This window comes from Lepidochelys kempii, chromosome 8 (assembly GCF_965140285.1).
Source record: "Lepidochelys kempii isolate rLepKem1 chromosome 8, rLepKem1.hap1, whole genome shotgun sequence".
NCBI classification, from domain to species: domain Eukaryota; kingdom Metazoa; phylum Chordata; order Testudines; family Cheloniidae; genus Lepidochelys; species Lepidochelys kempii.
Window position 1 is genome coordinate 48,478,628 of NC_136387.1, and position 25,657 is coordinate 48,504,284.

General features: G+C 45.2%; 1 protein-coding gene across 1 annotated transcript in view; it reads right to left on the reverse strand.

Annotated features, from left to right (window-relative positions):
- Positions 1-25,657, reverse strand: part of ADCY10 (adenylate cyclase 10) — a 110,050-nt gene that overhangs the window by 55,794 nt on the left and 28,599 nt on the right. The window contains exons 3-6 of the mRNA XM_078854180.1: positions 15,410-15,514; positions 12,394-12,432; positions 10,629-10,772; positions 5,592-5,797 (exon numbers count right to left, since the gene is read on the reverse strand). Of these exons, the coding sequence (XP_078710306.1) occupies positions 5,592-5,797; positions 10,629-10,772; positions 12,394-12,432; positions 15,410-15,485 (465 nt within the window). The 5' untranslated portion in view covers positions 15,486-15,514. The remainder of the gene's footprint in view (positions 1-5,591; positions 5,798-10,628; positions 10,773-12,393; positions 12,433-15,409; positions 15,515-25,657) is intronic.

A 25,657-nucleotide genomic window follows, 5' to 3' on the forward strand; every position in this document is an offset into this window, starting at 1 on the left:
CCAACCTAGCTGTACCCTACCACACCCCGACCGCCCCCTCCACAGTCACTGATCCACCTACACCCTCAGTCACAAACCAACTCCATCAACCTTCCCCCCAAACTCTTCCCTCAGCTCCCCACCTGCTGAGAAACACGCCTCACAAACACACCTTTTCACCCAGGCTGAGATCCGCCCTCTTCCTAACAGGCCTCCACAGCTCAGGCCCACATCCTCAGCTCTGAGCCCTGGCCACCAGATAGCCCCAGGCTCAGAATGCCCTCACACACTCCTCCAGCTCTAGTGAATCCATTCCCAGGCTCCAAAATCTTCCCCCTCCTACCTGACACCCACCACCACCAATCTCAGATGCCCCCCAGGTCGGAACCCTGCCCCCTGCTGAGAAAGCTCTGGTATTCACTGCTCTGCACCTCCTCCCTCTGCCATTTGCATCCCTTCTCTTGCAGAGTCTCTTGCAGGGGCTGGAGGCTGCAGGGAGCATGGATAAAGAGCCCCAAATTCTGGCTTTGTGGCTCTGTCCTCTGCAGTACAACACCTACACTACCCAGGTCTGAGATCACTGGTGGGGCTTGTTGGATCATATTAAAGAAGTTCTGTATTAAAATCACAAATGAGTTTGATTCCCCATAGTTTAAATTCCAGGGTATTACTAATTAAGAGGTCTCTTGGTTTTTGGTACTGTTTCTCTCCCTCTGTGTGTGGAACTTGCAAGCAGCTAATTGCGTTAGTACATTCTAAGACAGAGTCTGTTCTCAAAGCAATTCACAGAGAGAGAGATTCAAAGCAATACTCTGCAACAACAGAAACAGCACCCAGAGACTCCCCGCCCTTTTGTTGTATTAACAATTGTGATTAAAATAGAGCTAGAGGATGTATGTGGATGGATGCTTGGTGTGGATAATAACTGAATGATCAGGGAGGTGCCAGCCTAAGAATCCAATGTCCATCGGCTGAAGAAGGCGTCAAGTGGAAATAACCAGAGGACACCCCCCGCCCCCCCCTGCCCCCCCCCCCCCCCGAGAGCAGACTGGAATCCACCCAACAGCCTCAAGAATGGAAGAACCAAAGAACAAGATAACATTTAGCAGCACGGAGCCCTCAGGAATGTGCTATCTGCTGATTGATTCAGCAACAGCATGATGAAGCAATTCCCACAGACTGGCATAGGAAGAAATTCCTATGAAAATAGACTCTAAAAAGTGAGAACTTTGGGGGGTCTGATTCTGCAAACCAACTTCTAGGAGCATCAGATGAGCATCTGACAAGGCCCTGCTCCCTCCTCATGTCCAGGCCACCTGGCCTGTGGCTTGGCATGAGCAACCCTAAGGCTGGTAACTATGATAACAACCGTGCAGAACCTCTGTGTGTGTGTGTGTGTTTGTATGAATGAATAAATATGAGATTGAATGGAATGTTATAACTATAACTAACTGCTTACTATGATTCTTTCTGTATTCACAATAAATGTGGTATTTTGCCTTTTCCCCTTTAATAAGATCCTGCTGGTTTTTATTTTATTGGTATAACATTTTGGTGGAGAATTGCGAAAGGGGGAATATTGGTAAAAAACCTCAGTTATTGTAAATATTGGTGTGCACACCGCCAGCTCTATTGAGCTAGGCATTTCTATTAGATTAAACCAGACCTGCTGGCCTCCGGGAAGGTAGTAGGGGACCTGCTGGCCTCCGAGAAGGTAGCAGGGAAAACAGATTAAACCAGACCTGCTGGCCTCCAGGAAGGTAGTAGGGGACCTGCTGGCCTCCGAGAAGGTAGCAGGGAAGAACAGGTTAACCGGACCTGCTGGCCTCCGGGAAGGTAGCAGGGAGAAATAGGTTAACCGGACCTGCTGGCCTCCAGGAAGGTAGCAGGGGACCTGCTGGCCTCCGAGAAGGTAGTAGTGGGAAATAGGTTTAACCGGATCTGCTGGCCTCCGGGAAGGTAGCAGGGGACCTGCTGGCCTCTGAGAAGGTAGCAGGGAAGAACAGGTTAACCGGACCTGCTGGCCTCCGAGAAGGTAGCAGGAAGAAATAGGTTAACCGGACCTGCTGGCCTCCAGGAAGGTAGCAGGGGACCTGCTGGCCTCCGAGAAGGTAGCAGGGAGAAATAGGTTTAACCGGATCTGCTGGCCTCCGGGAAGGTAGCAGGGGACCTGCTGGCCTCTGAGAAGGTAGCAGGGAAGAACAGGTTAACCGGACCTGCTGGCCTCCGAGAAGGTAGCAGGAAGAAATAGGTTAACCGGACCTGCTGGCCTCCAGGAAGGTAGCAGGGGACCTGCTGGCCTCCGAGAAGGTAGCAGGGAGAAATAGGTTAACCGGACCTGCTGGCGTCCGGGAAGGTAGCAGGGGACCTGCTGGCCTCCGAGAAGGTAGCAGGGGAAAAACGCATAGATTAAGCTATGATTTCAGAATCTAGGCTGTGTCACTTTCTAAGTAATACCAGCAGTGACAAAGAGATTGAAATATCCATGTTAAGATGTTTAAAAGAAAACAGGGTAAGCCAGTACCAGAGGGAGGAATGGAGTCAGAAGGAACTCCAACCTCACCTTTTATTAAAAAAATTATACCTTTTAAACAAATCCTTCAAAAATTTGGGCACAGTCCTTGGACTAAACAACCCTAGCTGATATCTGCACTATTTCGGACCTGGAGGATAGATTGGCTCAGTATATCCTCATATACAAACCTTCTAGTGCTGCCAAAAGAGATGCAGCAGCAATTTGGTTGTTGTGGGAGGCATGTAAGGATTCTTCCCTCTGCTTGTCTTCATGAAAGGAGGAAAAGGCACAAATGGAAAAGGGAGCCACAATAAGTTGGGTTTTCTTTTTTTAGATTGCTGTGTGTTTTGGAAGCAGAAGTTTAAAAAGTGACCAAAACTCTGGTGAAAGTTGATTGTGTCCCTTTTAAGATAGTCTCAGGAAGTGTCTGACAAAATGCAAATTATCTAAATGATAAAGGAAGGAAAGAACTAGCAGCACAAAGGAGCTGCAGATAAAGGACACACCTGGTCAGCAAACAAATTGTCTAAATAAAAGGCATGGGATAACAAGATAATTTTAATAGTGTGTATGATTTTTGGAAAAACCCTTTAAGGTCGTATGGTAATGATGCTTCACAGTTATTACTTGTAAATAAAACTTAAAGCTTAACACAGCAGGAAAAACATTGTAAACTTGGTCTGCTGTATAAGAAGGAAAACTCAGGGATTTAATGACTAAACAGTGGGATAATTTCCCCATAACCCTTAAAAGATAAAAGCCATTGAAACCTGGCCTGCCTATAGAACAATAACAGGAAAATGTGGGGGCAATTCCTCTGTTTTGCCTGCAATCAGCAAGGGTATTTGTAAAAGAAATATTTTAAGCAATAATCTGCCACCCCAAAAGGGGTAGAAACATGTTCTTTTTGTCTTTCAGAAAATCAGGAAAAGCTGATGCCAGCTGAAGAGCAACCCAATACCATGAATCTACTGTCACAATAGAAATTGTGTTTTGTGTTCTATGTTTTGTCTTCTGTTTTGTCTTGTTGCTAACACTGTTGTGTGTTTAAAAAAAAAAATACTAAACACCTGCAGGTAATTAAAAATAAATTAAGCTGTCCCAGCTACAGGACAGCCTGATACAAAAACAAGTACATGCCAATATAGACTTGGTCCAAATTGGTCTGGGTAACCTAAAAGGCCGATGGAAACTTTGGTAATGGCTTAATACTATCACATGGCTTATGCATAAGAAAAAAATTTAGAAATAGGAAACTACACAGCCATAGCTATGGGATGCACTGAAATGCAGATACTTGCATTAGCTACTTTGGAACACAAAATGTTCTGGGTCATATTGGGAAATATTAAGGGTTTGAGGCATTTGTTAAAACAAAGAAAGAGATCATTGTTTGACACTTATCAATATGAATGGATGCAATACATTTCCAGTATTGTAAAACCAGACTTGTTAATGGGAGAAATTGTTGTCAAAATTGCACACCAACAGTCCCTGGAGGCAAAGGTATTGAAGGTTAACCCACTCCCCATATTACACATGGGATCCTTCTGGCTACCCTGCACCTCAAGCCAGTGGGCTGGGGAGGGAGGGAAGCTATTGGACACTAAAGGTTGTATCGAATGGACTCCTCAAAAGTGGGTGTGCCTCACCTTGCCTCTTGCCCCAGAACCTTGTAGTAAAGATACATCACTAGGATCATGTATGTGGCATGAATTGGAAATCACAAACTCAAATTGCCTCACAGTACCTTCTCTTGAATAGGCTACATAGAAAGTGACATTGACTATTATAAATCTTAGCGTCAAAAGGGGGATTATGTTGGATCATATAAAAGAAGTTCTGTATTAAAATCACAAATGAGTTTGATTCCCCACAGTTTAAATTCCAGGGTATTACTAATTAAGAGGTCTCTTGGGTTTTGGTACTGTTTCTCTCCCTCTATGTGTGAAACTTGCAAGCTGCTAATTGCGTTAGTACATTCTAAGACAGAGTCTGTTCTCAAAGCAATTCACACAGAGAGAGACTCAAAGCAATACTCTGCAACAACAGAAACAGCACCCAGAGACTCCCCGCCCTTTTGTTGTATTAACAATTGTGATTAAAATAGAGATAGAGGATGTATGTGGATGGATGCTTGGTGTGGATAATAACTGAATGATCAGGGAGGTGCCAGCCTAAGAATCCAATGTCCATCGGCTGAAGAAGGCGTCAAGTGGAAATAACCAGAGGACACCCTCCCCACCCCCCAGAGGGCAGACTGGAATCCACCTAACAGCCTGAAGAATGGAAGAACCAAAGAACAAGATAACATCTAGCAGCACGGAGCCCTCAGGAATGTGCTATCTGCTGATTGATTCAGCAACAGCATGATGAAGCAATTCCCACAGACTGGCATAGGAAGAAATTCCTATAAAAATAGACTCTAAAAAGTGAGAACTTTGGGGAGTCTGATTCTGCAAACCAACTTCCAGGAGCATCAGATGAGCATCTGACAAGGCCCTACTCCCTCCTCATGTCCAGGCCACCTGGCCAGTGGCTTGGCATGAGCAACCCTAAGGCTGGTAACTATGATAACAACCTTGCAGAACCTCTGTGTGTGTGTGTGTGTCTGTTTGTATGAATGAATGTGTGAATAAATATGAGATTGAATAGAATGAACTAACTACTTACTATAATTCTTTCTGTATTCACAATAAATGTGGTATTTTGCCTTTTTCCCTTTAATAAGATCCTGCTGGTTTTTATTTTATTGGTATAACAGGCTTACCCCCCTTATTCCCTAATGACCAGCCACTCCTGGCAAGAGGAAGCCAAAATTAAGCCCATGTTTCCAGGGAACAAGATATTTCCCACATTCTACTATGCCTTCTTACTTCATCACCACTTTCAACTTTCGCATCACCATCCCTCTCGCCCCGCTCTGACCAGCTGGTCCATTGGATAGAGGCCCAATAACAAATATACACACAAGCATACGTGTGAGATTGCATCCAGCAGAAGACAATAAGGCACGTAAACATACCCCAACCTAGATAACAAGGCAATATGAACTCCACTGGTTATGAACCATTGTTGCACACTCCACATTGCCCACCTTAACAGCTCTTTGATCTTTAATTCTTTCTATTTCTATCATGCTCCTGTTACAGAGTTCCCAGCAGTTCGGCGATAGAATAACCTCGCTTGCTTTTGCTAGGTTTTGGGCCAACCGAACTTCATCCACTGCTCGGCCAATTACCAGAAAATATTGGTGCTTATTGTCTCCCACAACAACTTTGGAGATGTGACCTGCAGATAGCCCTGAGAAGAGAAACAGGATTGTTATGGAGCGCATATTTACTTTACCATTTGTAATATATGTATCTCATTTATCTTGGAAGCGGATTTTGGAGGCCAACCTATTTCTTTTGAGGTGGGAGGTTTGGATCAGTTCTTGACAATATGTGATATTTATTCTAGGAATCTGAGGATTTCTAGAACACCACTCTCCAATGAATTAAACAGCACGTCAGTTAATAAATAATAATAATAATGCACACATAATTATAAGGGTCACACAGTAGCATCTGTTATAAGGCTGCAAATCGGTTTCCGTTATAACAATCTGTTTATAGCTGAAGAAGAAAGCAGTGTGTTATAATAACATTTAACATTCCTGTGGTGGGAAGAACACCTCAACAGCCCAACACTGTGGCATTTAATTTCAGAAAGGGGAACTATGCGAAAATGAGGAGGTTATTTAAACAGAAATTAAAAGGTACAGTGACTAGAGTGAAATCCCTGCAAGCTGCATGGACACTTTTCAAAGACACCATAATAGAGGCTCAACTTAAATGTATACCCCAAATTAAAAAACACAGTAAAAGAAGTAAAAAAGAGCCACCGTGGCTTAACAACCATGTAAAAGAAGAAGTGAGAGATAAAAAGGCATCTTTTAAAAAGTGGAAGTCAAATCCTAGTGAGGTAAATAGAAAGGAGCACAAACACTGCCAAATTAAGTGTAAAAATGTAATAAGAAAAGCCAAAAAGGAGTTTGAAGAACAGCTAGCCAAAAACTCAAAAGGTAATACCAAAATGTTTTTTAAGTACATCAGAAGCAGGAAGCCTGCTAAACAACCAGTGGGGCCCCTGGACGATCAAGATACAAAAGGAGCACTTAAAGTCATTGCAGAGAAACTAAATGAATTCTTTGCTTCAGTCTTCACAGCTGAGGATGTTAGGGAGATTCCCAGACCCGAGCCATCTTTTGTAGGTGACAAATCTGAGGAATTGTCACAGATTGAAGTGTCACTACAGGAGGTTTTGGAATTAATTGAGAAATTTAGCAGTAACAAGTCACCGGGACCAGATGGCATTTACCCAAGAGTTCTGAAAGAACTCAAATGTGAAATTGTGGAACTATTAACTATGGCTTGTAACCTGTCCTTTAAATCAGCTACTGTACCCAACGACTGGAAGATAAATAATGTAATGCCAATATTTAAAAAGGGCTCTGGAGGTGATCCTGGCAATTACAGACCGGTAAGTCTAACGTCAGTATCGGGCAAATTAGTTGAAACAATAGTAAAGAATAAAATTGTCAGACACATAGAAGAACATAAATTGTTGGGCAAAAGTCAACATGGTTTCTGTAAAGGAAAATCATTTCGTACTAATCTATTAGAGTTCTTTGAAAGGGTCAACAAACATGTGGACAAGGGGGATCCAGTGGACATAGTGTACTTAGATTTCCAGAAAGTCTTTGACAAGGTCCCTCACCAAAGGCTCTTATGTAAATTAAGTTGTCATGTGATAAGAGGGAAGATCCTTTCATGGATTGAGAACTGGTTAAAAGACAGGGAACAAAGGGTAGGAATAAATGGTAACTTTTCAGAATGGAGAGGGGTAACTAGTGTTGTTCCCCAAGGGTCAGTCCTAGGACCGATCCTATTCAACTTATTCATAAATGATCTGGAGAAAGGGGTAAACAGTGAGGTGGCAAAGTTGGCAGATGATACTAAACTGCTCAAGATAAAAGAAAAGGAATACTTGTGGCACCTTAGAGACTAACGAATTTATTTGAGCATAAGCTTTCGTGAGCTACAGCTCACTTCATCGGATGCATAAAAGTGGAAAATGCAGTGAGGATGTTTTTATACACACAGACCCTGATAAAATGGGTGTTTATCACTTCAAAAGGTTTTCTCCCCCCACCCCACTCTCCTGCTGGTAATAACTTACCTAAAGTGATCACTCTCCTTACAATGTGTACATCATACACATCACACATTGTAAGGAGAGTGATCACCTGGAGCTTGGTACTTAGCATGTAGCACAGGGGTGGGCAAACTTTTTGGCCGTAGGGCCATATCAGGCTGCAAAACTGTATGGAGGGCTGGGTGGGGAAAGCTGTGCCCCCCAAACAACCTGGCCCCCGCCCCCATTCGCCCCTCCCACTTCCCACCTCCTGACTGTCCCCCTCAGAACCCCCGACCCATCCCACCTCCCCTGCTCCTTGTCCCCTAACTGCCCCCTCCTGGGACCCCCCCGCCCCAAACCCCGCCCCAGGATCCCACCCCCTATCCAATCTCCCCTGCTCCCTATCCCCTGACTTCCCCCACCTATCCACACCCCTGCCCCCTGACAGGCCCCCTGGGACTCCCATGCCCTATACAACCCTCGCTGTTCCCCGACCCTTGACCACCCCAGAACCTCCACCCCATCCAACCACCCTCTCCCCGACTTCCCCCTGGGACCTCCCAGCCCTAACCTCCCCCTTCTCCCTGTCCCCTGACTGCCCCCTGGGACCCACTACCCAACCCTGTCACCGCTGCACACACTGCTGCCACTCCCTTACCATGCCGCTCAGAGCAGCAGGAGCTTGCAGCCCCACTGCCCGCGCAGCGGCATGGTTGTGTGGGAGGAGGAGCAGCGGGGAAGGGGTTGGGGGCAAGCCTCCTGGGCCAGGAGCTCAGGGGCTGGGCAGGATGGTCCCACAGGCCGGATGTGGCCTGCAGGCCATAGTTTGCCCACCTCTGATGTAGGAAGTGCCCACTGAGGAATACATTCATGAACAAGTTTGAGAAACATTGGCTGGATAGCAATAAAGTGATATGCAATTCAATAATCCCTTCTGAACCTGCTCAGTGCAGCATCTACTAAGACTTTGAGTAGAACTCAGTAAAAAGCACTCTCTCATTTGGGATATCACTGCACATTCTGTCTGTGCGGTCTAACCAGGAGGCCAGCAAGCAGAAGGGTTTTGCTCTCAGTCTGCTGCTGCTGGGAGTTTGCATGAAGGGAGCTTGTAAATGTCTGCTTGAAAACACAAACAGAAAAAACATCCAGATGCAATCTAAAACTCCCCAGCTTAATATAAGGAAATGGCAAAAGAGCAAGTTCCTGAAGATCCCAAACTTAAGTGGCTTTACATTCTGTTGCCCAAACAGACAGTTGTGTGAACAGAGGTACTGTGAAGGCACTTCCCACAACCCTAATGGCCAGCAACTTCCTGTTGGTTTCCATGGATGTGAAATACTCAGAAGTAGAGCTGGTAAAAAAAAGGGGGTACTCTTTCCACTGACAATTTCAATACAAACAAAAAAGAAATAATTTTTGTCTAAATTTTCCATAAAAATTTTTGATTTTCAGCAGAAATTCAAATGCTGAAATACTTTGGCTGAAAACAAAACAAAAAAATTGACTTGGAAATACTCCCACTTTATTTATGGGAGTTGTAGTTCTGATGCCTCAATCTCCCATTATCCTTTATATGTTGGGCTCTCTAGTTTGACTACATCACCCAGGATGCTTCTTAATGTCCCCTCTTAGTGAGGGGAATTGGTTAATAATCAGAGTCTTTGTTTGTGGTGTACAATGGGAGATGTAATCCAGCTGGGGAGGACATTAGATGACCAAAATACAATTCCCATGAGCACTGTTCCCTCTAAGCTATGCACATGTGTGTGTGCACACAGATCCTAAACCCCATGCACATGGTGAAACACCGCACACACAAAAATTTGCATAGAAGCACAACAATTTGCACAGAAGAAATTTTTTGCGCACATGGCCTGTCAAAAATTAGAGGGAACATTGCCCATGAGACACTGTGGCAGGATTTCTAAATCAAAATATTTCAGTTTTCAGCTGTTTGGGGGTTTTTCGATGGAAAATTGAAATATTTCATGGAAAACAGACACTCTTCATAACAAAAATTGTTTAGTAGAAAACCCAATTTTCCATTGAAAAACAGTTTTGAAGGAATTTTGTCCACGAGTGCTAGTCAGAAGCTCCTCAGAGACAGTCATAACTCTGTAAAAATAAACTAGGTACAGTTAGCACCAATGAAAGGTGCCAGACTGGCAACAATAAATAAATTGAAGCTGTTTATTCACATAATAGATGCAGAATGGCCAGCTGTAGGACCAACTACCCCAAACTGCCTCCCTAAGGTACTTCAGCAGTTTGATCCTCAAGGCCCATTCAATCCCTTGGCTTCTCCGATGAAACTGTTTCTGAATGTAAGGATGGTTTATGTGTCACAGATACCTGTCTGCTAGGAACTCAAACGAGACCTGCAATGCATTTCACATGAGCCACTAGGCAATCAGATAGGAATAAGTCTCGGTCACCACTTCCACAGGCTGAATTTGAACCAGCAACTTAGAGATGAAATGCTCTTTATTCCAGTCCCCAAAAGACGCTTCTCTCTGACCAGAAATACATTTTCCCTACCACAGCAGCAGCCTTCCCATGCAGCTGCTGAAAAGGATGCAACTGATCAAAGCACCAAGCAATTCATGTCTTCTACAGATTCCTGGCCCTCTAGAAATGGAACAAGATTTGGGCATGGTGTTTCTCAGAGACGTATCTCGGGAGCACGAGAAGTGAGTGGGGGCTCATGTGACTCAGGAAGCAGAACTGCCTACTGGTTAGGGCAGACAACTGGGAGTGAGGAGTCCTGAACGCTCATCCCATCTCCACCACCAACTCACTGTGTGACCTGAGACAAGATATTTCATCTCCATTTGCCTCCGTTCCCTCCCCTGCACAATGGGGTCAATGCTTCCTATTCACTTTTGTAAAGTGCTTTGAGAATGTGCTCTCTAGTTACTGCAAAGTATTGTTATTCCACTAGTAGCCATGGTACCTATCTTCACTCGGAGCTCCAGACCCACTTCAGTCTCACGAACCCCATACTCTTCCTGGATCCTCAGGCTACATTTCAGCGCCAGGGTAATGATATCGCTCAGCTGGCTTCGTTGCACTTGCCACAGTGCTAGCAGTGCGTCCCCTGGGGAAGGCAGTGTGACAGAGACTTATGGGACACATGCTCTTCTTGTTTCGAAAGTGCTGACAAAGCCACAGCAGATCCACCTGTACCAGCCCAGCACTCTGACCCACAGAAAGATTGCTCACTAACCACCCCAAACTCCTTAGCAGCTGCTGGCTGTGAACAGACCAACCCCTCTATGCTTCTAGCACAGGGGTAGGCAACCTATGGCACACATGCCAAAGGCGGCACGCAAGCTGATTTTCAGTGGCATTCACACTGCCCGGGTCCTGGCCACTGGTCCCAGGGGCTCCGCTGCCAGCCTGGGGTACCGTCCGCTGGCCCCTTGCCTGCCGGGGTTCTGCTGGCCCCGCTCAGCCCGCTGCTAGCCCCGGGTCCCAGCCACTGGTCCCAGGGGCTCCGCTGCTGGCCTGGGGTACCGGCCACCAGCCCACTGCCAGCTGGGGTTTTGTCCACTGGCCCCCTCGGCCCACTGCTGGACTCAGGTCCCGACCACCGGTCCGGGGGGCTCTGCTGCTGGCCTGGGGTTCTGTCCATCGGCCCCGCTCAGCCCACTGCCAGCCCCAGGTCCCGACCACCAGTCTGGGGGGCTCAGCTGCCAACCTGGGGTCTCAGCCGCCGGCCCGGGGCTCTGCTGCCACCCTCAGCTGTGGCCCTCTGGCCCCAGGCTGGGGCAGTGAGGGGTGTAGACTGGGCCAAGAGGGGGCGCAGCTCAGCATGGATCGCATGGATTATTATTACTAGCACGTGAAACCTTAAATTAGAGTGAATAAATGAAGACTCAGCACACCACTTCTGAAAGGTTGCCGACCCCTGTTCTAGCAGCTGTCGGTTGTGACTACCTCTTCCCACCCAGTAATCCCTGTAGCTGCTTTTTACAAGTGAACTCTCCTTCCTGGTGATCCCTTATAGACACTGACTGCAAGTGTTCCTTCCCCGTCAGTGACCCCATGCAGTGGCTTGCTGCATGTTCCCCTCCCCTCTCCCACACACACAAACCTGTGTCCGCTGGCTCAGGTACACCTAAGGCATTGCACCTCCTATTGTCCTTGGGCAACTGCTAGCACAGTCATTCAGGCCCAGATCCCCAAAGGTATTTAGTATCAGAGGGGTAGCCATGTTAGTGTGTATCCACAAAAACAACGAGGAGTCCGGTGGCACCTTAAAGACTAACAGATTTATTTGGGCATAAGCTTTCAGGATAAAAAAACCCCTTCTTCAGATGCATGGACTGAAGAAGTGTATCCATGCACCTGAAGAAGTGGGGTTTTTTGCCCACAAAAGCTCATGCCCAAATAAAGGTATTTACGTGCCTAACTCCCATCTGATCTCAGTTCTAAAGGAAGTGCCAGCCAGGGTTTCTCAATCAGACACAGAGGAAGGGGAATCGGGGTTGTTTCTAACTGAAAGATATAGTGTAAATTCTTGCTTCTTCCAAATCATGGATCAATCCTGTGGGAATAGGAGCCAGAGGGATGGGTACAATAGAACAAGGAAAGGGAGTCGGCTAGTATGAGTGCCTTCACTGTCCAGAGCCTCACAAGTTAAATGACAACGGGAAAATAGGCCGCTCTACCCCACCCCAGTGCTTCCTCCTTAGATATCACAAGCTAATAAATACCTGCAAAGTTCAAGATATCGCCTCCGTAAATCAGCACCTCTGCAGCAAGAGAAAAGGCAAGAGAAGTTACACACAGCTCTTGTCAAAGAAAATCACGGAACAAATTGTTCTGTCGATCGGGGGAGGGGTGTGTGTGTGTGTTCGTGCGTGTCATAAATATAAAGGGAAGGGTAAATATCTTACAGGGTAATCAGATTCAAAACATAGAGAATCCCTCTAGGCAAAACCTTAAGTTACAAAAAGACACAAAAACAGGAATCTACATTTCATTCAGCACAGCTTATTTTATCAGCCATTTAAACAAAACAGAAGCTAATGCATATCTAGCTAGATTACTTACTAAGTTCTAAGACTCCATTCCTTTTCTGTTCCAGGCAAAAGCATCACACAGACAGAGAGAACCTTTGTTTCTCCCCCCTCCAGCTTTGAAAGTATCTTGTCTCCTCATTGGTCATTTTGGTCAGGTGCCAACGAGGTTATCCTAACTTCTTAACTCTTTACAGGTGAAAGGGTTTTTCCTCTGGCCAGGAGGGATTTTTAAAGGTGTTTACCCTTCCCTTTATATTTATGACAGGAGAAAAAAAGGTTCTCTCTATCTGTGTGATGCTTTTGCCGAGAACAGAAAAGGAATGGAGACTTTGAACTTAGTAAGTAATCTAGCTAGATATGCATTAGATTCTGTTTTGTTTAAAGAAAAGGAGTACTTGTGGCACCTTAGAGACTAACCAATTTATTAGAGCATAAGCTTTCGTGAGCTACAGCTCACTTCCTCAGACATCTGAGGAAGTGAGCTGTAGCTCACGAAAGCTTATGCTCTAATAAATTGGTTAGTCTCTAAGGTGCCACAAGTACTCCTTTTCTTTTTGCGAATACAGACTAACACGGCTGTTACTCTGAAACCTGTTTTGTTTAACTGGCTGATAAAATAAACTGTGCTGAATGGACTGTAGATTCCTGTTTTTGTGTCTTTTTGTAACTTAAGGTTTTGCCTAGAAGGATTCTCTATGTTTTGAATCTGATTACCCTGTAAGGTATTTACACATCACCATCCTGATTTTACAGAGGTGATTCTTTTACTTTTTCTTCCATTAAAATTCTTCTGTTAAGAACCTGATTGCTTTTTCATTGTTCTTAAGATCCAAGGGTTTGAGTCTGTGTTCACCTATGCAAATTGGTGAGGATTTTTATTAAGCCTTCCCCAGGAAAGGGGGTGTAGGGTTTGGGGAGGATTTTGGGGAGAAAGACGTTTCCAAGCGGGCTCTTTCCCTGTTATATATTTGTTAGACGTTTGGTGGTGGCAATAAAGTCCAAGGGCAAAAGGTAAAATAGTTTGTACCTTGGGGAAGTTTTAATCTAAGCTGGTAAAAATAAGCTTAGGGGGTTTTCATGCAGGTCCCCACATCTGTACCCTAGAGTTCAGAGTGGGGAAGGAACCTTGACAGTGCGTGTGTATGTGGGCGCGCACACATTGAGAGGGCATATTTTGCAGAGTAGGTGTGACTGAGTGAGCAAGATGGTGTATGCTTGAGCATTTAATCACAACAAAGCTCCCAGCTGCTGAGGGCTCAGAGCAAAAATCAGGGAGTTAAACTCCATCCCAAAAGCCACCATAAGGAGGCAGAGCACAGTGTTCTCTATGGCAACTAGAAATATTCCCTCCCAGACCCACCTCTTCTCCCAACCCTTCAAATCCCCTACTGCTCAGTTTTCAAAATGTCACATCCAACAGGGAGGGCCCTGGGGACAGCTTCAGAAGCACTGCTCAATGGGAAGTTTTGAAGCAAGTTCTCAAAAGCAATGTGACAGCGAGAGATAAGGAAGGACGATCCAGTGGTTAGGAAGCTAAGCCAGAGACTCTTGGTTCCCTGCTCCATTATAGACTACAGGTGTGACCTTGAGCAAATCAGCTGGCCTCTCCATGCCTGGGTTCCTTATCCATAACATGAATAATGGCACTCCCCTACCTCACTTCCTCACAGGGGTGTTGGAAGCCACATAAGAGCCTAAGATAGACAAGGAAGGGCCACACTGTGCTCTCAGGCTGTTGAGGCACTTTCTAGATTCTGAGAGGGAATTAGTAACTTTTGTCAGAGCTCAGCTCCCCAAATCATTAGCGTGCTGATGTCACAGGGGCATCTTACTCCTTGGCCACATAAACAACAAGACATTGCTCTTCCAGTGAAATGGGGTGGAGATCAGTGTTCCCTCTAATTTTTCCCACCCATGTGTGGAATGAATTTTGTTATGTGCACCAATATGGAGGTGATGTGTGACACACAACAAAATTCATATGGTGGGGGTGGGGTCGGGGCAGAGGGGTCAGGAGTCTTGGAGGGGGTCAGAGCTGGGGCAGAGGGTTGGGGTGCAGGGGGTGAGGGCTCCAGCTGGGGGTACAGGCTCTGGGGTGGAGCCAGGATGAAGGGTTTGGGGTGTGGGAGGGGGCTCCGGGGCTACCGCGGGGAGAGAGGAGTCCCCCCCAGCACTTTCTCCCCGCAGCAGCACCTGGGCTGGGGGGGAGAGGGGCCTCTCCTCGCCACTGCAGCTCTGGGGCTGGAGCCGCAGGATAAGTGCCCCTCCCCCAGCAGGTCCAGGCCGGAGACGCAGCAGGTTGGGGCCAGGAGCGGAGCGCCCCTCCCTTAGCCAAGGCAGGTCCCCTGGCGGGTTCCCTGAGCACCAGCATGGCTCTAAGAAGGCTGCCATGTGGCCGCACAGCTTACAGGGAACTTAGGTGGAGGCATATACCAGGGTAGAGCCACAGGAATAATGGACCCTTCAAAGCAGGACACATTGTGCCACTGAGGAGCAGCAATGACTGGTTCCCAAGGCAGCTCCATCCAGCCCTCCTAATCTTGGGAGATTTTCAAGGCTCCCTAAGTGACAGAGAAGATCCAAACCTCCAAGTAAAGAAGGGCCCACGCTGCTTAACAGAACACCTTTCTGATGGGCATTTCTTAAGTTCCCCAGACCTGAGCCAAAGAAGTGCTCTCAGCAAGGGATCGTGCCACCTGGTACTTACGTTCTACAATATCTCCTACGTAATGATTGAGGGTCTGCGTTAGCTGGTCAGCACCACGGTCCAGACTGGTGTCCATGCTAAACTTCTCTGTCAGTGCAGTAAAACCTGTAACACAAACGGCAGTCAGGCAGCCACTGTAGGAGGCAAGAAATGGCAGAAGATCTCAGCGACTGCAGTCAGACATGCTTTGTGTTACCTTAAATGTGCTGGATACATAAGAAAAAAAGTTTAACAAAACTTATTTTCCATTTAAAACTGATTTATTAAGCAAAGGAAGTATTATCTGTAGTTAGTTAATTGAACTGGAGTTTCTAGGTCACCACAACCTTCAAGATTTTAGAATAAGTTGATCTCATCCTCTTACACCTTGTTTTTGTTTGCAATTGGAAAAGGAAAACAAGCATTCCCTCTTTTGCAACTTCCAACTGGTTTCTTGATTTTGAATGAACTAGTCATTGAACTGAACTAGCGGAGTAAACTGAAATGAAGAAAATATTCTCTCTGCACCACAACAAGAGGCTACTTCTGCCAAAAACTGGTTTAGCACATCAGCTAACTCTGGTTCCAGGTGCTTAGCCAGTGACTTCCACCGGTTCATTTGAAATGAAATTTGACTTTCATTAAAACTTGGCAACAAACGTGTACTGCTATGTATTATTTTTGTATGTGATTTAAATGATTTTAATAGGCTATAAGTTTAGGCCTTAACATAAGTTGTTAATTTCAAGTTTAATTTTAAATAGGGTTGTTTTTTCTTAAAATAAATCTATATTTAAATAAAAAAATCTTTTATATTTTTTAATTAATTTTTCTCCACCCTGCATGCAACATTCCCTGATTTCAAGTCCCTAGTTCTTTCAGATTTCAGAGTAGCAGCCGTGTTAGTCTGTATCCGCAAAAAGAAAAGGAGTACTTGTGGCACCTTAGAGACTAACAAATTTATTTGAGCATAAGCTTTCGTGAGCTACAGCTCACTTCATCGGATGCATATAGTGGAAAATATAGTGGGGAAATTTATATACACAGAGAACATGAAACAATGGGTGTTACCATACAGATTGTAACAAGAGTGATCAGGTAAGGTGAGCTATTACCAGCAGGAAAGCGGGGGTGTGAGGAACCTTTTGTAGTGATAATCAAGGTGGGCCATTTCCAGCAGTTGACAAGAATGTCTGAGGAACAGTAGGCAGGGGAAATAAATATGAGGAAATAGTTTTACTTTGTGTAATGACACATCCATTCCCAGTCTCTATTCAAGCCTAAGTTAATTGTATCCAGTTTGCAAGTTAATTCCAATTCAGCAGTCTCTCGTTGGAGTCTATTATTGAAGTTTTTTTGTTGAAGAACTGCAACTTTTAGGTCTGTAATCGAGTGACCAAAGAGATTGAAGTGTTCTCCGACTGGTTTCTGAATGTTATAATTCTTGACATTTGATTTGTGTCCATTTATTCTTTTACGTAGAGACTGTCCAGTTTGACCAATGTACATGGCAGAGGGGCACTGCTGGCACATGATGGCATATATCACATTGGTAGATATGCAGGTGAACGAGCCTCTCATAGTGTGGCTGATGTGATTAGGCCCTATGATGGTGTCCCCTGAATAGATATGTGGACGCAGTTGGCAACAGGCTTTGTTGCAAGGATAGGTTCCTGGGCTAGTGTTTTTGTTATGTGGTGTGTGGTTGCTGGTGACTATTTGCTTCAGGTTGGGGGGCTGTCTGTAAGCAAGGACTGGCCTGTCTCCCAAGATTTGTGAGAGTGGTGGGTCGTCCTTCAGGATAGGTTGTAGATCCTTGATGATGCGTTGGAGAGGTTTTAGTTGGGGGCTGAAGGTGATGGCTAGTGGCGTTCTGTTATTTTCTTTGTTAGGCCTGTCCTGTAGTAGGTAACTTCTGGGTACTCTTCTGGCTCTGTCAATCTGTTTCTTCACTTCAGCAGATGGGTATTGTAGTTGTAAGAATGCTTGATAGAGATCTTGTAGGTGTTTGTCTCTGTCTGAGGGGTTGGAGCAAATGCGGTTGTATCGTAGAGCTTGGCTGTAGACAATGGATTGTGTGGTGTGGTCTGGATGAAAGCTGGAGGCATGTAGGCAGGCATAGCGGTCAGTAGGTTTCCGGTATAGGGTGGTGTTTATGTGACCATCGCTTATTAGTACTGTAGTGTCCAGGAAGTGGATCTCTTGTGTGGACTGGTCCAGGCTGAGGTTGATGGTGGGATAGAAATTGTTGAAATCATGGTGGAATTCCTCAAGGGTTTCTTTTCCATGAGTGCAGATGATGAAGATGTCATCAATGTAGCGCAAGTAGAGTAGGGGCATTAGGGGACGAGAGCTGAGGAAGCGTTGTTCTAAGTCAGCCGTAAAAATGTTGGCATACTGTGGGGCCATGCGGGTACCCATAGCAGTGCCGCTGATTTGAAGGTATACATTGTCCCCAAATGTGAAATAGTTATGGGTGAGGACAAAGTCACAAAGTTCAGCCACCAGGTTTGCCGTGACATTATCGGGGATACTGTTCCTGACGGCCTGTAGTCCATCTTTGTGTGGAATGTTGGTGTAGAGGGCTTCTACATCCATAGTGGCCAGATGGTGTTTTCAGGAAGATCACCGATGGATTGTAGTTTCCTCAGGAAGTCAGTGGTGTCTCGAAGATAGCTGGGAGTGCTGGTAGCGTAGGGCCTGAGGGGGGAGTCCACATAGCCAGACAATCCTGCTGTCAGGGTGCCAATGCCTGAGATTATAGGGCATCCAGGATTTCCAGGTTTATGGATCTCGGGTTGCAGATAGAATACCCCTGGTCGGGATTCCAGAGGTGTGTCTGTGAGGATTTGTTCTTGTGCTTTTTCAGGGAGTTTCTTGAGCAGATGGTGTAGTTTCTTTTGGTAACCCTTAGTGGGATCAGAGGGTAATGGCTTGTAGAATGTGGTGTTGGAGAGCTGCCTAGGAGCCTCTTGTTCATATTCTGACCTATTCACGATGACGACAGCACCTCCTTTGTCAGCCTTTTTGATTATGATGTCAGAGTTCTTTCAGTTCACTTTGTTCCTATGCTGGAACTCTCCCTGCTTTCTAGTTCTGATCCTTCCCCCACTCCATTTGACCCTGTTTGCCATGAGATCATGCTGACTCTTCTGAGAGAGGTGGCAGAGATCCAGGAGAACATGCTAAAAAGCTTTAAGTTCTTTCTCGGTAGTGATGGAAAATTGCCTGTCTCCCACCAGACCTTTCACTTGCAGAGTGTCACAAGGATCAATTCTCTCTCCAGTCCTATTCAATACCTACAAGCTAGTCAGACAACAGGGACTCAAATGCCAGCAATATGCAGATGATACACAGCTCTGCTTCTCCTTCCGCATATACATATGACTATACCCCTACCACCAAGATGACCCAGTGCTTAGAGGAGATCAGTTCATGGATAGAGAACACCTGATTAAAGCTGAACCTGAGCAAGACAGAGGAGATGCCAGTGGGTAGAGACGTTTGCAATCACAGCGCAGTCTCCTTTGGTTGAAGGTACACATCCATCATTGGTCAATTCAATCTGTAGTTTAGGAATGCTTGCTGATGATACACTCTCACACAGTTGCATCCACAAGTAACTTTCTCTACAACATCCACTTGACTAGGAGAGGCTCATCGTAGAGGATGAAGACCTGGTCTCTGTTATATATATTTCCTCACCTCCCAGCTGGGCTACTAAAATGCAACATACCTGGGCATAAAGCCTTCACGCCTTAGAAAACTGAGAATGCGGCAGCACATCTCCACAGCAACACAAACTATCACAACCACATCAAACCTATCCTCCCACATAATATAAAGTCAAGTTCAAGGTCCCAGTCCTTATCTTCCAGGTACTCTTTGACCTGGGCCCATCATATCTAAAAAATTGCACAAAGTTCCAGGATAGGGACAGCAGTCGACAACTCTGCCCTGAGCTGCTGCTGTAGCATCCTCTGCTACTCCTGTCCCAAACTCTTCTGAGCCTAAAGACAGCCAATTCTGCAAAACCGTCCAAAGTGCTGTAATAAAGATGAAAGTCCCTAAGCCATTTCAGCTGTGACTTCAGCTAGATTTGGGCCCAAGCCTCCCATTACTACAGACAATATCTCTTTTAAACCTTCCATGTACTAAGGCTGGGCTTTTCGGAAAGGCCTAATAAAGGAGTTAAGGCTTGTCTGCACAGTGAGTTACTGCACAATAAACCAGGGTGTGACTCTACAGCATACCAGTTTGCCACCCAGTCATTCATTGTATGGACACTGCTAAGTCGTAGACACAGCTTAGCATGCTGCTGCTTGAGAGCACAGTACATCAAGCCACACTCTGGAACTTTTCACTCTGCTGTAGCACTGTCCACACACCAAGTTAGTACATGGTACGCTGGCATCCTATTGATTCACACTCTGTCTTGCTGCACAATAACTTCCCATGTAAACAAGCCTTTATGCACATTAATCCCATTGATTTTCAATGGAAGTTGGGCACCTAACTTCCTTGGGCCCTTCTGAAAATCCCACCTGAAATGTCTGCAAAAATCTCTCTACCCACCTGAAATGTCTGCAAAAAGCAATACTCCATCAAAACTCTCAATGAAAGGCACCTCCTGGGAGAAATCGCCATATACGATGAGATCGGGGACATGAGCTGCTACTTTCCCAATTATAGAGCTGTCACTAGACTTTCTTTGCTCCATGTTGGCCATGAATACAACCTGCTGCCCAGGGCCCTGGAACACTGATGGATAATTCAATATATGATCCTCCCACGCCGGGAAGGAGGTGACTCCCACTAGCCTGCCATATCCATGATCACTCTTCTGATGATCAGACAGCAGCACCATAAAGGACAGGTCACAATTCACTGACGGAAGGGTTTCAGCCAGTAACATTCTCTGTGTATCACAGTCTATGTAGCAACAGTTGCTAGGTGAGACAAGCTTCCTTCATTAATGTATTTTAAACCCATTTACACAGAAATGGTACAGAAACCCCACACAAGTCTGGGCTGTTGTGACTCTTGGGCCTACAAGAGGCTCTCCTCTTGTAAACTCAAATGTAAAAAGTATGTAAAAGTTCTTAAGATGTTACAATAACCATGAAAAATAGGTAAAGTTGTTTACAACCCTGAATGTTGTAACAAGTCCAAAAGAACCAGACAAAGAAGCCAGATTAGTCTTATGGCGGTTCAATGACAAGACAAGAACACAGCTTTTAGCAAGCAAGCGGCTGGTCTGCTAACAGGCTTCTGCCTGTCAGCTTTCCACCTTCCCCTTTATTCTTTCTCTCCCCCCGCACATTACATTCTCCAACAGATAAAAGGAATACACTGGCTTTGTTTAACATTCTTATTTACCAGCTTCTATCTACCGCATTCCTTGCTCTCGGGCCTTGAGCCCAGTCCTGGGAGGCTTCCCACGGTTCATGTCATCTGGGCGAGATTCCAAGGTTGATGCCCTTGAAAGGAGCTGTGTGTGCACAGGTCCAGCACAACACTCCGGGTGTGCCCTGAATGTTGCCAAGCACATAAACCTTGTATGAATGCTACATAGTCTAAACCAAAAAAGGCCATGTTGACATAATCCAAGAACAGTTGAAATTATGACTGGTAAAAACAGAAGACGTGGAACCAGAAGTTAATAGCCCAAAACTGGTGTGATGGATATGAGGCCTAACTGGTGAGAGGGATGAACTATGACTCCTACTTCTCCCTTTTTGGTTTCCTTAAAAAGAAACAGTGAAAAAAAAGACACGATCAGTTCTGTTCAGATCAATTCAGAGCTCTCCCTCTCATCTCAACACCTTGCATCCCAGCTCATCCCCCGATCTGCCAGCACTGCAACTCATCCCAGCTCACCTTGATTCACCGGAAGGACTTTCTTCCTGGGAGGAATCCTGGCCGGCCTTAATCTTGTTCAAGGAACTTTGTTTTCACCTGTGAGTGCTGAAAGTCATCACATGATCATGACATCCAATCCTCAGCCCATCAGTGGGGATATCCAATTGCCAGTACTGCAGAGGCATATGTAAGAGCCTGTATTGTTTTCCGTCCCCTTGTGTTATTTTCTGCCTCCCCCACTTCTTTCCTATCTCTCATTCTCTTTGCTGTTTTTCAAATTCTGAAATCAACTATGGTGTATTCATCCAAGCCTGCCTTGTCTAAGAAGAAAAGATCCAACCAGATGAGGTCCCTGACCAAATCGTAAACCAGGATTCAAGCTGCAGGTGTCATAGTTGACTTGCCAACCAAAAGCACCCACTCATAACTAACCAGCAGTCCAGTGTTTCAGAAACATCAACAAAAGCCATATTTCACCCATCTTTTCTATCCTCTCTCTTCTCTACGTTGTGTCTGTTAGTTAAGAACAGGATAAGTAAATGCCCTCTACACATCAAAACTGAGAGTAAAATTAACCCTTTCCTTTTAATCAAAGAACAGTTGTTCTGAAAATATGAGTCTGCTATTTGCCTCCAAAAGAAGGGCTTTCAAGGTTTTGCCTAAGCTTGTTTTGCATAATCATTCAATCATAGTTTGACTATAAATGCCTGTTTTGATTTCTTGTTCTTTCTTGTTTTTAATCAATAAACTTTTAATTTAAATTAATGCTTTTGGGTGTTTGCCAAGTTACCGAGTAAAATCAAGCCTTCTGTTTAAAATAACCTCAAACCTACCTATCCCTGTTTGAAGTTGGACAGTGAAAGAGTTTATAAACACCTTTAAGTCTTTGAGCTTTTGAGATCAATATCCGTAGAACAAGGCCCAGTCCATCCTGCCCTGTAACACCTGAACCAAGTGTCAGGCTTCATGGGAGGAACTAAAAAGGGAGAACCCAACACAGCTGTTTCCTGGCTGGGAAAGAGAGCAAGTCTGAGGCTTTCATGGTGTGAGAGATTGGTTGGAGCCAGAAACTGGGGAAGATGGCTGCCTACCAAGGGAAGGGAAGAGTTTATGCTTCTTTGTGTTTATTTTGGACTTTGGGCACCCCGATAAGGTGGAACTGTTACATGACCTAGCTGAAGAGCTAAGTCACTTCAATCCAGAAGATGTTTGAGACTGGGTGGAGCAATGGAGGACCAGGAGGAAAACAAGGCAGAGCCATGGCCACACAGTGCCATGCCATGAGGGGATGTAGCAGGAGAGCACGTGGGCCACAGGTAGCTAATGCCATGAGACTCCACTGGTCTTCCCTTTCAAACTCTGGGCTTCCTATGCTTCCCCACTCAATAGCTGAGTAGAAATAAGGAGGCTATATTACCTCTGTATTTGGCACTGGTGTGACTGCTCCTGGAATAATATGTCCAGTTCTGATGGCCACAATTCAAGAAGGATGTTGAGAAATTGGAGAGGATACATTGGAGACTGTTCAGAGAAGAGTTATTAAATTGATTTATGGATTGGAAAACATGCATTCCAGTGAGAGGCACAAGGAGCTCAATCAGTTTAGTTTAGCTTTCTCTTTGTTAAGGGGTGACTTGATCACAATCTCTAAGTACCTACATGGAGAAGAGAAATTTGATAATGGGCTCATCAGTCTAACAGAGAGAGGTGGAACAAGATCCAATGGCTAGAAGCTGAACCTAGTCAAATTCAGACTGGAAAAAAGGTGCAAATTTTGAACAGTGAGGGTAATTAATCACTGGAACAATTTACCAAAGGTTGTGGTGGATTCTCCGTCACTGGCAATTTTAAAATCAAGATTGGTGGTTTTCTAAGAGCTATGTTTAGTCCAAACAGGAATTAATTCAGGGGAGTTCTCTGGCCTGTGTAATACAGGAGGTCAGATTAGATTGTCACAATGATCCCTCCTACCCTTTTAATAGTCCTTATATTTCCTCCAGCTCCCTCAGATGATATCTCTCTAAGTGTTCTCTCCATTGCAATACCCCAATTTCCCCAGACTGCAGCCCCTGCAGAGAAGCTACCCAATTGCTGCCCTATTGTTCCCTGTCCCCTTCCAATAGAGACAAGGGAACAAATGGGAGTCGGGGAGCTGACTAACCTCTGTAAAACCCCTCCACACAGTGTCCTGTTGCCTTTTCCATTGTGACCCAGTCAGATGTGCTATTCCCCCTAGAGAACTTCTCATAATGACCATCACCAGGGCTACCCCTGTACATAAAGACCTGCTGCTCTAGAGATACCTCATTTGCTGTCCACCCTTATAGAGAATACTCAGGCTGTTACCACTCTGACCCGTAAGGGCCTCTCACACACCTTCTACTCAAGAGATCTTGCTCAGAAGGATCCCTCAACAAACCACACACACACACAGCAATGACCCTCACCTTCTATTTCATGCAGATCCCACCCAGTCACATGCTAACCCTGCAGAGATTCCCACATGGCAACCACTGTTCCACTGACAGCTCCTAGACACTTAACAGATCTCTGGGTTATCCAGCAGTGCAAGTATGGTGGTATGGTACGTTATGCCATACCAGCAAGATATTTATAGCTGGCACAGTGTAACAGAAAGACACAGGAGGAGCCGGCGGTTCCATGCCGGCAGCTCCTCTGGCACGGCTGTACTTCCCCCTGCCCTTCCACAGAGCTGCATCTCCTCCGTCTGTATGGCAGTCTTGACGGAGGGCAGGGCTGGGGACGGTACAGCCACCCAAGGAGCTGCCAGGGTTCTGCTCCTTTTCCCGCTGCCCCTCCCAGGGGGGAAAACTATCTAATAATTATCAACATAGACGACACACACAAACTAGGTTAAAAAGAACATGATTAAGGTTGCAAAGTCAAGCACTCAAAAATTATGAAATGGCAGAATTAAGAGGTCAGTCTTAAGGCAATAAGGGTAATATTTTCAAAAGTACTTAGGTCCCATTAACTTTCAGTAAGGCTCTTAAGTGACTTAGGTGTTTTCAAGATAGGACTGGACTAAGGCTTCTAAGTCACTTAATTTTCCCTGATTGAAAATGCATGTGAAAGCCTCCTATGCATGGTCTACGTATTCAAGGAAGGAAAACAAAATATACCCACACACACAAATTTCCACTGTACATATTATAGAAATGCAAAGAAACACTCCTAAGCACTGTATACAGGCTCTTAAAAGTGTAAAATGCACACAGCCAAAGTCCTAAAGAAGAAGGCCTTCATCCTAAATAACACACAATACAATGTAATTGTTTGAGTAAGGGTTTGCAGAATCAGACCCTCTGTAAGAAAAGAACAAAGAAAGGGAGCTTGGAGGCTGGTGTTACTACAAAGCAGAGTTGCGTTGAGTAACTCAACTATGCATTCTGTAAGCCCCTGAGGGTAGAAAGATTCCTTTGTCATTGGTCTGTAAATGCTATACACACCTATGGACTGTGTAAAGAACTCATATTCATAGCAATAACATTGTCGAAGGGACACAATGCACTGAGCCTTTTACAGGAGTGTAAGAAATCATATGCATTATTATAGGCACCAATACAAAAGAGGATTACACCAGATGACTGGCTGCATCGGTCTCAAATGCAACAGCAGTGGGAAACCGGGGGCTTTGGTGATTTGTGTTTAATACTAGACATATATTTCTTGGATGGGGAGAATGGTTAATCCCCATATTCAAATGATAGATTTCTCGTGAGTGTTGAAGACATTCTGGTGGGGGAAGGGAGGTAGCAGCCCTTGCTAGAACAGGGTGGGATTTTCCCAACAGCATCATCCTGCTGCCAGAGAGGGGTGAATGAGGAGTTGAAAGAAAAGGCAGAAGCCCTATATGTCAACTAAGGCAGCTCTTATTCTCTTCTCTGTCGGGCTTTGCTGCCTTCTAGCAACACTTTGTGTGTGAAATAAACAAGAGGTTTTGTGTTTCCCTGGTGGGACTAGTGTGAGAAGTGCAGTTAAACTTTAATGCTGTGGGTGAACATAACCAGGCCGATTGCCTTGGACCAAGAACACCTCTCTCCTAGCTGGGAGGGAAATAAGAAGCAACCTGTTCATGTGAGCCACTGCCATAGATACAGATGAGATGGGTCAGATAAGATGGATGTTCCATGCATCCAAGCCCATCCCACCAATGAAGGAGGACTAGAGGGCAGCTGCAAGGGAAAGTAGGAGAAATACAGTATCAGGTGCATAACAATTAATAATATACAGTCAAGGGGTGACTGGAATGTTACATGTGTCTTTGTTGGATCATATTAAAGAAGTTCTGTATTAAAATCACAAATGAGTTTGATTCCCCATAGTTTAAATTCCAGGGTATTACTAATTAAGAGGTCTCTTGGGTTTTGGTACTGTTTCTCTCCC